Source organism: Ochotona princeps, chromosome 1, assembly GCF_030435755.1.
Source record: "Ochotona princeps isolate mOchPri1 chromosome 1, mOchPri1.hap1, whole genome shotgun sequence".
NCBI lineage: Eukaryota > Metazoa > Chordata > Mammalia > Lagomorpha > Ochotonidae > Ochotona > Ochotona princeps.
The window spans coordinates 112269597-112282459 of NC_080832.1; the positions used below are offsets into that span (position 1 = coordinate 112269597).

The 12863-nt window shown below is 46.0% G+C and overlaps 1 protein-coding gene across 7 annotated transcripts in view; it reads right to left on the reverse strand.

Moving 5' to 3' along the window:
- Positions 1-12863, reverse strand: part of ANKS1A (ankyrin repeat and sterile alpha motif domain containing 1A) — a 202553-nt gene that overhangs the window by 56159 nt on the left and 133531 nt on the right. For all 7 annotated transcript variants that reach the window (XM_058664222.1, XM_058664235.1, XM_058664230.1 and 4 more), the window contains one exon: positions 8939-9531. In XM_058664222.1, the coding sequence (XP_058520205.1) occupies positions 8939-9531 (593 nt within the window). The remainder of the gene's footprint in view (positions 1-8938; positions 9532-12863) is intronic.

A 12863-nucleotide genomic window follows, 5' to 3' on the forward strand; every position in this document is an offset into this window, starting at 1 on the left:
AGACAAGCTGGGGGACATTTCTCAAGACAATGATGAACCAGAACAAAGCCCCCGTGTAACTTAGGACCCTTAACTAGGATGAAGACGAGGACAATGACCAAGTTTGAGAAGTTCTTAGAAGGTCAGCTTTCATTTGACCATTGTACATGCAGAAATATACACGGTGGTTTTGTGTTGACTAAAAACAATAAAAAGAAATTCAGACAGTCTATTCAAGAGTTTAAAAAAATATGTATGTATCTGTGTACATATGTTTAAAAAGTCACACAACATAGCTTGAAAAAAAATAGCAGGGGAGAAAGTCAAGATGAAGGAAGCAGGTGGCACCAATGGCTACAGAGAAAGGAAAGGGAAAAGGAAATTACAGTGGCTGAGTTAGAACACATTTATAACAGAGGCAGGCTGGCCTTTCAAACTTTGTCATGGGAAAGCAGTGCCATAATTTTGCTCGTGCTTCTCCCCCGTCCCAAGACTGCCATGCTTGCTCTTTAAAGTCCTTCTTAAAGGGACCTTCCCTGGCAATCCCCACACCTATCACACTCTCCAGCCTTCTTCTAGGCTTTATTTTTTTCCATTTGCACCAATATATATCACAACTAGCACATTAAAGATGTCACTGATTTATCATTGACAATTTTTGTTTTCCTTCGAGTTCTCTAGAATATTGGCTCTAGGTAAGTGAAAGAGGTTTTGCCTGTTTTATTCATTGCTGTGTCCCAGAACTTACAACAGTGCTTGAAACAGAGCACTCAACAAATCAGCTAAATGAATAGTTGCAATATAAATATGCAGTACTTAAACAGCATATACCTTAAAAATATAAGGTATTTATATATAAATGCATTTATATTTATTTATAATTATATATTTGATTATACATTATATGTGTATAATATGTACATAATTTTATGCACAATACACATATATATTTGAATGGTCCAGTAAGAGAAAGACAGAGACAGATGTTTCAAGCTGTTAGCTCACTCCCCAAATGAATGCAACAGAAAGGGCTGGGCCAGGCAAAGCCACGAGCCAAAAACTCCATTTGGGTCTCCCACATGGATAGCAGGAACCCAGAACCCACATACCTGGATCACCTTCCACTGCCTTCGTAGGCATATTAACAAGGAGCTGGGTTTTAGAAGCATAACAGCCGGACTCAAATCAGCACTCTGAGAACATGAGATGCCAGCTACATCAGCAATGGCATGACCCACTGTGCCACAACACCAGCTTCAAGTTTTCTGTTGTTACCAAGGAGGTACAAATACCTCTATTTATTTCTCAGACCCAGCTGCTTTGAATAAGATGAACCAGTACACCGTACATTACACGAACACATTCAGTCTGTATTTTAGGGATTCTATTATTAGAAAACAGAAGAAACAGACAAAATCAGAATGAAAATGGCCCCTACCAAGAGGCCAAGGAGCTGGTAATTTCCACATGGGCACAGGAGGGAAATGAAGTTGTTGCTGAATTGCTATGGAAATTAAGGTTTATCTGGAACAGGTATTGTAACATAGTGGGTAAAGCTATTGCCTTGGGTGCTGGCATCCCACAGGGTGTCAATTCAAGTCCCAGCTGCTCCATTTTTGATCTAGCTCCCTAGGAAAGCAGCAGCAGATGGCCTAAATGTTTGGATGCCTGAATCCATGTGGAAGACCCGGAAGAATATGCTGGCTTCAGTCTAGCCTGGCTGTAACTGTTGAGCCCATTTAGGGAGTGAAAAAGTAGATGGATGGATCTCCACCTCTCTCTCCCTTTCTTGGGGCTAGAGTGCAGGGGCAGGGAGCAGGTAACATATAAATCTTCTCTGTGCTTTCACTTCCCAGCCAGGACGAACCTCGGCTAGTGTACAACACTGTGCTGTTTCCTCCATAAGCATCAAGACCATGGAAATGTGTGCTAACAACAAATCACTTCACCTGGTAGAATAGCCAAGACCATTCATTCAGGATTGCCCATAAAACAAGTAAAATCATTTTTAAAATATGAAAAAAATATTCTAGTCTTACCAAGCCACCTAAAGTCACTTGAAATTTACAGGGTATTTCATCTAGGAGCCAAGTTAAGACTCCAGCATGTAACAGGAAACAACTTAAATAGCCCACATCAGGTTCCAATCTGTCCCCAGAGGTAACAGTCACATCTCTATTTAGAGCAGAGGGGTTTGCTCACCAGAATGGACAGCAGAGCCTGCCTGTTTATATACCAAGAACAACGCACACTAGGGAATACTGCGTGAGAAACACAGCGATTCTCTGCACACTCAAATCTCTTTATTCTACATGATGTCATTCTTTGCACAACCAGCCCTCCATCAAGGGTTAAAAGCAGCAAAGAGCCACTGTGGAATTGAACCAATCATCTCCGCTAGTGATGACATCATGCCTCTAATGGGACAGTGCTGTAAAGGGCAGAGCATCTTGGGCTTGGGTTGCAAGGGTGCCCTCCCTGCTGCTGCCACTTCACATCTCAAGAAGGCATTCAAGGGCCAGCAGTCGCTTCAGCCACCACTTCACACAAAACCAGGACACTCTCGAATGGATGTCCCTGCCCAGAAATGACACGCAGCTTATATGAAATGCATACAAAGCGTGTCCCTGCTCTTCATCCCTTTCCCACTTGTTTAATATTTATGAAAACTGATTACAAAATACAAATTTATCACTTAAACCTTAAGCCAAATTTTGAAAGACTCAAATGTGATGCTAAGTAGACAAGCAGGCTTCTGCGGTTTCCTCTTTCATAAACTTCAATGCCACTCAAGGCAGGTATGTGAAACACACAGCTGACCTTAGAGACTTTTTATACATTCAAGCCACGGATTATCAGAAAGCTGTTGTTTTTCTTCCTACAGCCACCCTCTCTCTCTGGGTTCTGCATCTGTAGGTTCAATTAAATGTGAATCAAAAATATTCAGGAAAAAATACTGGGTCTGTACTGAATGTGTACAAACTGTTCCTCTTTCCATTTTTCCCTAAACAACACAACAGAACAATATACCTAGTATTTATATTGTAGTAACTATTCTAGGTAATTTAGAGATGACCTGGTTTACGGGTTAAGAGGTTCACATTCACACAGAGTGCCTGGCTTCAAGTCCCAGCTTCAATGCCAAATGAAGCTTCCTGCTGCTGCACACGCTGGGAGGCAGCAATGACTACTTAAGCAGCTGGGTCCCTGCCACTCACATGGAAGACCTGGACTTAGTTCCCAATCCCTGCTTCGGTCTGGTCCAACCTTAGCTATTGTGGACATTTGGGCAGTGAGCCAGTGGGTGGAAGATCTCTGCCTCTCTGCCTTTCTTTTTTTTCTTTTCTTTTCTTTTTTAAGATTTATTTATTTTTATTGCAAAGTCAGATATACAGAGAGGAGGAGAGACAGAGAGGAAGATCTTCTGTCCCATGATTCACTCCCCAAGTGACAGCAACGGCCGGTGCGGCGCCGATCCGAAGTCAGGTACCAGGAACTTCTTTCTAGGTCTCCCATATGGGTGCAGGGTTCCAAAGCTTTGGGCCATCCTCCACTGCTTTCCCAGGCCACAAGCAGGGAGCTAGATGGGAAGTGGAGCTGCCCATATGGGATCCCGGCGCGTTCAAGGCGAGGATTTTAGCCACTAGACCATGCCCGCCGGGCCCCTCTCTGCCTTTCAAATGAAGTAAAACAGGGGTTGGCGCTGTGTTACAGAAGGTTAAGCCATGGTTTGGGACCCAGGCACTCCATACTGGAGCACCAGTTTGGGTCCTGGTCGCTCTGCTTCTCCTTGAGCTCCCTGCTAATACACCTGGGAAAGTAGATGATGGCCCAGTGCTTGGGTCCCTGCCACCTACAAGGGAGACCTAGGAGTTAGTGGTTCCTGGCTTTGGTTTGGCCCAGCCTCAGCTATAGCACCATTTGGAGAATAGATCAGTGGATCGAAGATTTCTATTTCTCTTTCAGCCTTCAAATAAATAACCTTAATAAACAAATATTAATATAAACAAAATTAATAATTACCAAGGGACAGTCATATAAAGTACTTATTTCAGACATTAATCACTGCTGTGTTACCGTGGGTACATCATCTCATGCAGGAGAAAGAGAATAAAAATACAGTGAAGGAGACTTTGATACAGGGGTGCACATGATATCACTGCCAAGTTGATGGAGGCGAGAACAGGTTTTGTTTGGATAGTTGGTGGTGAGAAAAAGTTCAAGGTAAATGATGAATGTCTCCTGCTTCCTAGCACTCTGGCTATCCAGGCCTTTAGACTCTTCTTCAAATGAACTACTTCAGCACAGAACCATCAGTGCTTGCTTAATGTTGATAGAAATGATGCTAGAAACGTCTGTATCGCTCAGGGTCCCTACAGGAAAAATGTGGTATGTTCAAACTGAGTAATCCGAAGACCTTAAGAACAGGATTACTTCATGCAGGTCTGGGTAGAGTGCAGAGAGATAAAGGTAAGGGAACATCCTACTGGAGCCCCAGACAGAAAGGATCACAGGAAGCAACTGCTCTCTGGAATCCTGGAAGAACAGCTACCGGGAAAAGGTCACTCACAGGAGAGGTTGTGTCCCACTAGAGGGATACAAACCACCCAGCATTTCCCTGGCCTGTCAGTGCACACATTAAGATGGAAGGGAAAGGAGTGGGCAGGTAGGAAATAGCCAGCCTGGCAGCTTGCTCTCAGTGAGCTAGCCAACAGATGACACAGTCATGACAGAATGGAAAGCCTTTGATGACGAAGATCTGGACCCAGATCTGACCCATAAGGCCTGGTAAGACAGACACAACATGCAGGCATTACAGAAGACAAATTCTACGCGAGGCACATGCTAAGACTTCAATGTTGGACACATGTCAGATGTTAACAGAGGCTAAGTATGTGTAGAGAAATGTAGATAATCTTCCTATCCCTATCTACAGTTTAATTTATGTACAACTTCTTGGGCTAACTTCTGTGTTCCAGGAATCACTGAAACAACAAAACATGCTTTGACTTGACAGAACACAGAAAACATTTATTGAAGCATGGCTGACCTAATTTAAAGGCTGACTCTTACTTCTTTCTTACCAAAAATAAACAGAAAATAAGGAGAATGGTAGCATCACTAATGGATATTGTCTCAGAGTTTTCTCTTAGCCAGGCCAACTTTAAGAAGTCATCTTGTCCAGGACAATTCAATAAGCGCTACATAAACTAGCTATAAGGGACAGTCTGTATTCAGAGAAAATTACTTTAAAAACTATCAGCTTTACATGTTCCCCAACTAGAGAACATCTTTCCAGGCAACTGATAAAAGAATTCTGAGGCATCCTAAATTCAGTTACAAAGGTGAGGTATGGCTGAGTGGAGCAGAGCAGGAAAGACAGAGAAGCTGAACCGTTAATAGCTGCTGCTGGAACCAACCAAAGACTGTCTCACATCTCTGAACACATGTTGAAACCTTGACCCAGATCCCATCAAGTCCAACACCAGGGTACATGGTAGCCAGTGCTCTGCTATCTGTTGTCCTGGAGGGGTCCTCCTACTCTGAAGCTTTTCCTACTTTGTATTTTTCCGGCCTCACTTGTCTATAACCAATGAAGGCCCAACGTCAACAACTTGTGCTTTCCTTTCCCAAATTTCTGTTACAAAAATACTCTTGGCTGTAGGTCAGACATACATTTTTTCCAACTGTTACCTAGTCCTGCTACTGGTGGCTGTGGAAATTTGTCCTGGGACCTGGTTCTTGCTCTGGCTAGCATCCATAAAGGCTCAATAAACCATTTTATTTCCAGCTTAAGTGTTCTGACTTAACATAACCAACCAATCAAATAGCTATTACATAGGTAAACACAGCTGGAAAACAAACAGTACAGCAAGCTGCAGGCTTCTCTCATGTTTTTCTTCTCTCCTCAGAGTTAAATAGAGAATTCCATTAATTTCTCAAAGAATAACAGTGGGGGAGGGGCTGCCTACCTGCCTTTTCCAGGATAGGTAGACTCTCTTGTCTCTGGGGTGGGAAACAGTCATGGAGGAAGACCACCAGCAGAAGAACTTGAACTCCACTGCTTGTCATCATTCTGCTAGCACCAACCTCTGTAGAGCTCTCTGCTTTCCGTAAGGTACTGGTTCACCCCCCAAATGCTTGCCTGAACAAATAGAGCTGAGCCAGGCTGAAGCCAGGGGCCCAGAACTTAATCTGAGTCTCCCATGTGGGCAACTGGGTGTAAAACAGCTCAAAGCTAGAATCAGGAATGGATTGGGAACCTGAACCAGAGCAGAATCAAACACTTGCCCTTGCAATATTAATATTAAGATTTGCCACTTAGACAACACTTTATGCATCTTGGAACTTTGTCGAGGAACTGTCCTAGGCACTTAAATACATCTCTAATCAGTAAAACACTCAGAAACACAGATCTGCCTCTGTTTCACAAATAAGGACAGTTACAACCAGGATTAGTAAGGCCATTAACACATCAAAGTGAAGTAGCTGTGTAGACTGGAGCCAGGGCTCAAGCTGAGCCAGTTGCAGTCCTGCACTATCTTGCTGGTGAGGCCAGGCACCTCATCTGCAGCTCTACCTGTGATGAGATCACAGCAGCCCAGGCCCCCCAGCCCTTCCTCTCCTCTCAGACCACAGTGAGGAGCTGAACTGGGCTCCAGTGCAGAGCAGGGTTACTCACTTCTGCGGATCTAATGTTCACAGAGGAAAAAAACAAGCAAAATACACTTCAGGTACTGGTTAGGGGTAGCTTTGGGGAACACCCATTAACTAACACCATATTCTGGGAAAGGTTGCCAAAGACCTGGAAGTTTCTCTTTGGATCCACAAAACCAAGTACAATATGAGTCAGAAACAATGCTGAATGGTTACAGATAAAGGACCCTTTTAGTGTTGTCTCTTCAAGCAAAGCCTGATCTTCTGAATTCTTTCTAGTCAGACTTCAAATGTCTTTAAACTTTTGCAAATTTGAAACATGGCAGTGCTTCTGGTGCTTCACCCACAACACAGAACTAGCCCACAACACCCAGACCTCTACTAGTTCCTCGGTTCAGTGGAACTCTGCGCAATCTCTCTGCAAAAGCACCATACACACATGGACCTCCTCTCGTTAAGGAACAAATAAACTGTAGCCAAAACGGCCAACTTCAATTAAGCCAGGTTTTGGCTTCTGGTGATTCTGTGTTTTCCAAGGGGAAATGGTGGTGCCTGGAAGACTACCTGGCAACACTGCATAATATGAGGGCATGTACATCTTGCGAAGAATCACCCAGCATTACAGATCTGCCTGAGTAGGAGTGTGTTCAGCAAGAGCCGTGAAGTCAGTACTTCATATGACTGGTTAAACTATCTTCCAGCCCATCTGAAGATCATGAGATACTACCTTGATATCCAATAAAGTACTGGGGACCCAGCCTCATGTTCAAACCCCTCTCACTCTTTGGCCCCAATCTCATTTCCTAATCTCATTCCTTGTTGTCCTTCATACATATTCAACACTCCACAGCAAGCAGATGATCTAACTTTCAGACTCCACAAAGTTTTCATGTGGATTTTAACACAACATGTGGGCCCTAATGCCATGTCAAATTCCATATCTCAGCAAGCTTTCCTCAAGTCCCTTCCTACCATCATACCTCCCGTCGTCGCTACCCATCCCCTCTCTCGCCAAGCTTTCCTCTTCTGACTTCTGCCATTTCAGAGATTATACTTATCTCCACCCTACCCTTGAACTGCCCTACTGGACAGCCGACACAAATTAGTAAAGCTCTACTGTGGAAAACACTCCCACCCATATACACTCTTTTGCACAGTCTCTTAGGGGCCACTCCAGGAGTTGTCTCCCCCACAGCAATTCTTCCATTACTAGGGCACAGAGTACAGGCTCATCAAATCTTTGTTTACTAAGCAATGACTTTTTTTTTTTTGCACAGGATTCCTGTGTCTCTGACCAGATTCCAAAGTCTCATTTTATTTGGAGATAACAGTACTAGAGCAATTGTCCCACCCTGTTCCCATACTGGGAACGGGACTGGCTTTGGTTTACATAACTTTGCAGCTGCACCCCAAATAGATTTGGGCAGGGTATGAAGTCTACAGATTGTTGGCATGGTCATGTCAGCTGGACTGTCCCCCTCCTCTTGGAGAGCTAAATGCATCTGTTGAAACCTTTCCTGGGAGACAGACTCAGTTCACTTCAAAAGCAGCTTCCTCTCAGCAAGAAGCCTGGTGGCACTTGAACATTCCTGGGGTGTTTACCAGTCTTTGGGAAACATGTTCTCCTGCCCAGTAAAGCCACAGGTCACTGGAAAACACGTGGGTCCTTATCTCCAAATATCCTCTAACAGCAGTTAGGAAAGGAACCCAGGCCGCAGGCTGTACATGCTTGCTCCTCACCAAGACTGCTCAGGTTCCTCAATCACCTGGCCTCACCAGACTCAGACTGTAGGTGGGCAAGACACTGCTGCTACGGGAAGAAATCCGGCCTTCCAGAGGAAGGCAGGAACAACACAGTGGCAGTGAGGAGAAAAGCCCCCCTTTTGGATCCCTTTAGATCAGCTTCTCCCCATGCTCCCCTCTCACCGTCCCTTTCCCCCACTAATCCTGTTGATCTTGGATCTCCCATCTGTGTTGAGGGACTGACACAAAAAGTACACCAGCTCTTTTTAAGCATCTCCAGGTTGAGCATGACTATTTCAGTGGGGTTGATGTGATCCAAATATTTCCAAACAGCATGTCACTTCTAGGAACTGCTCCTCCCTTGGCCCTGCTCTACTGGGGCCTCCACCCTTCAGTTTAACCATCAGTGGACCTGTCCTCTGTGACCCTGGCTAGCTCAGGGTTTGCCTCCCTCACACTCGGCCACAGGGTGAGGGAAACAGCGAGACCCTAGCCCCAGGAGTCAGCAGGACGGGCAGCCCCACCAGCCTCACTCTCTGTGATGTCAGGTCAGCCTTACCTCGTCCCACTCCGAGGCAAAGGAGGGCGACTTTTCTAGCCTCTTCTTGCCAATGCTGCAGTTGGACAAGGACTCACTCCGGCTCCCCATTGTGGTGTCCTCTGTGGGTGAGCAGGTCAGGAGATCAGAGTCGGACTTGGACAAGCTGCGGCTGAGTTTGAGTTCAGCTTTGGGTTTGCTGGTGGGAGGGGCTCGGCTTCTGGCCCCGCTCCGCTCTCCTTCGTCCTCGGCCCCGCCAGGGTGCAGAGGCACCGAGCGAGTAAGAGTTCCGGGGTGCAGTCGGCTGTTGGTGGCGGCAGGCAAGCCTGCTGGGTAGCCTGCTCTCCCACTCTGGTCTAGGGTGCTGGGCTGAGAGGCTCCAGGAGTGTGCACGCCCATCTCTTCCAGCTGCATGCCAGCCTCGCGGCAAGCACCTTGTTGGGAGGACCCGTCTGGATGGCTCTGGCCGGTGGCAGAGAGCAGCTGGAAAGGGTCCTGCCCCACTTCACACACCGGGGAGGAGCCGTGGAGGAGACCTGAGAACTGCTCAGGGACCTGCCCGTCTCGCCCCTCCGCAGAGTCCTGGCTCCGGCTGCTGCTGCTCTGCCTGTGGTCTTGGAGTGGATGGAGAGACAGAGAAAATAAAAAATTAAATGTGGCAAAAAATCAACAAAGTTCCAAAGCAGTGAGCATCCAGCAGAGCAGAGGAATTCAGATGCAGGGAAGGGGAGAGGAGAGGGGTGAGCTGGCAAGGGGAGAGAAGGAGAGAGGGGGGAAGGAAAACAGTTTCATATTGTTCTTAATGTTCGATTTGTACCCAGAGCATTTATGAAATTCCAAACACTGGGCCTGATTAATGCTATCTGGCTGCCTTCCCTGCTGCTAGATCTCTGTTAACATTAACGACCAGGCCTCTCTATATAAGGCGAAGAGAAGTGCTAACAATATCCTACAGAAAGGACACAAGTGAGGACAGAGTGAGTGAACGTGAGGTGAGTGAGGGAGAGGGGGAGGGAGGGAGAGAGAGAGAGAAACAGAGAGAGTGCGCACGCAAGCCGACAAGCAGGCACGAGCAAGGGGAGGCTCACTGCTAGAACATCTGACACATTTCCATAAAGGCCAAAGTGTTATTTACAGCTGCTCCTGCCCTCCCTTCCTCTGGCAAGCAGCAACAGGGGGAGGGGAAAAAAAAAAGGAGGTCATGATCCACAACCTGCAACTTCTGGAACTCCGTAACTGAAAGTGCAAAACAAAACAGCAGAGCGAGGACTGCTTCCTTCCTGGGGGAGCCCATTCAGAGTTCCACGCCTCATCCTTCCTTCCTTCCTCAGGGCGAGTGCTTTTCTTTCCTTTTCTCTCTCTCTCTCTCTTTTTTTTTTTTTTTGCCCTGTGGAAAATGTGCACATCTACGCCTTCCAAAGTCTCCCAGCTGCTCACATTTGTTTAAGTTTAACCTTAGCTGATCTGCTTGGAAAAAAAAAAAATCTAATTTGTTAACGCCAAAGAGACATTCGCAGTTCTCCCCAAACCTTAACATTCTTGAAGTCAGACACTACTTGCTCACAAGGCCAATTCCTACTGTACACTCAAATACCTTTGTCCTGAAGTGGTGTAAATAATTGACCGAATCACAGTCTAACATTAGCACTGCCCTGGGGCACCCAGGGGTTTTCCCTGGCTGAAGCAAATCCCATGGAAGACCCCAACCCACATCATCAGGGTGGATAACAGCAAAACCAGGACATGATTTGATTTTTTTTCTGTTAGTATTCACAGCACCTACAATAAACAATTCCCTGCTCAATTCAAAGCTCCTATGAGTTATGTGTGAGATCAAAAACTCTTAGAAGCAAACGAATTGAGTTCCTCTGTTTGTACATAGGAGGAAACTAAGCCCCCGGGTCTCTAGAGGTTTGTCCAAGCAGATCAGAGAGAAGACTTAAATCCAGGAGTCTGAAAACACGGCTCAGATGCTGGCTGCTCCCAGGCTGTTAGGCCTGGGCAGAGGTTTCATGGGTTGCAGCATTTACAGTGAGGGCCATGATCCGCATGAACCTCTAAACCCCTTTACTAAGAACCCAAGTCTCCACTAGGCTGCAATGGCAAATTTCTTTCCCTTGGGGTTTCTACAGAGCCCTGCTTGGACACCTGCCATTGCTACCTGCTTTAACACACACATTCTCACCAACACACCTGCAGCCCTAAGTCTGTTGGGAAAGCTTCGCTCTCTCTCTGACATGGGAAGTTAGGAGGGTCCAAGATGAGATGGCTTATAAACTTCTTGACGTACTGAAACAGAGCCCATGCCTATGCTTGACCCTAGTGTCCTACGATGCTGGGCCTTTCAAGACAGCCTTGAAAGAAAGATCCCAAAAATCAGCTCTCCCAACAAGCTGGTCTTCTGAGGTCTGAGCAGAGAAGTGGTTCTGGCTATCCCACCATATCTGGAGGAGTGGCCCAATCTCCACAGTCTACGCAGGTTTTGGCAACTCCACAGAGCCTGCAGCAGAGGCAGTCAATTAGTTCCACTTTATGGGTCTAGTGGATAACCCACAGCTCCGAAGTATAAACTCTGTCGTCTTCCTTCTTTTCACTTAACAGCCTCAGGTCTTTAACACCCCACAGCCCAAGGCTGGGAAAGGAACAACAATAAAGCACTCAACAACTTAAATCATATCTTATAGGAAGAGGAAATGACAAGCACTTAAGAGTTACACGCAGTGCAACTTGAGCTCCAAGATGCCATTACTTCACAGCTATCAATATTAACATGTTACACATGACAGCATAATACAATACAATATCACATGTAATGAGGTGGTACTACATGGTAGGCCCACAGAAAGAATGACATAGGATCATCTGATGGTGCTTCAGGACAACAGGATGTTTTAGGAGAGGCTGAAGGAAAGAGTCACCCAGGTTGCAAAATCTGCCATCTCTTGATCAAAATTCGGACAGCTGATTTCCTACAGATCCAGCCCAAGGGGTAATGTCTCTGACCAACATTTGAGCTCAGACAAAAGGAGTGAAGGTTTTTCCTCCTCTGCATCTGCTGTCAGTTTGCTATTTATCAATGTGGGAGCAGAGGAGATCAACAACAAAAGAAAAACACCATTGCTCAGAACTGTGAGCCAGCCTGGCTGAGACAGTCTGGGCAGACCTTAGAATACAGACCACAGAGAATGTTCTGACTGCTGCGGTGGGAGCCAACAATGAAGTCCCTGTCACACAGCCACCCATTCATGCCCGCTATCAATGAAGAAAGAAAAGACAGATGCCAAGGAGGAAGGAAGTGGGCAGAAAGGAGGAATGGAAACTTAGGGAGAGGCCAACATATGGTGAAAAACAGTTTTTGAGGGATATATTCCCATTACAGAAACCACAATCTACCATTATTTGGTGAAGAGAATACAGAAAGGGATTCTTTTAATTACTTAACAAGCAATTCCTAGAGAATATACCTGGCAACTATCTGAAAGCACACCAACATCTCAGAAACTTAGAATCTTAACAAGTTGGTATTTTTTTTTTAAGATTATTTGTTTTTATTGCAAAGTCAGATATACAGAGAGGAGGAGAGACAGAAGATCTTCCGTCTCATGATTCACTCCCCAAGTGAGCCGCAACGGCCGGTGCTGTGCCGATCCATAGCCGGGAACCAGGAACTTCTTCCAGGTCTCCCACGCGGGTGCAGGGTCCCAAGGCTTTGGGCTGTCCTCGACTGCTTTCCCAGGCCACAAGCAGGGAGCTGGATGGGAAGTGGTGCTGCCGGGATGAGAACTGGCGCCCATATGGGATCCCGGCATGTTCAAGGCGAGGACTTTAGCTGCTAGGCCATGCCGCCGGGCCCCAAGTTGGTATTCTTAAATATATATATTTGAAAGGCAGGGCAACAGCAGAGACAGGAAGAGACAGTCCAAATGGCTGCAACAGTCAGGTCTGG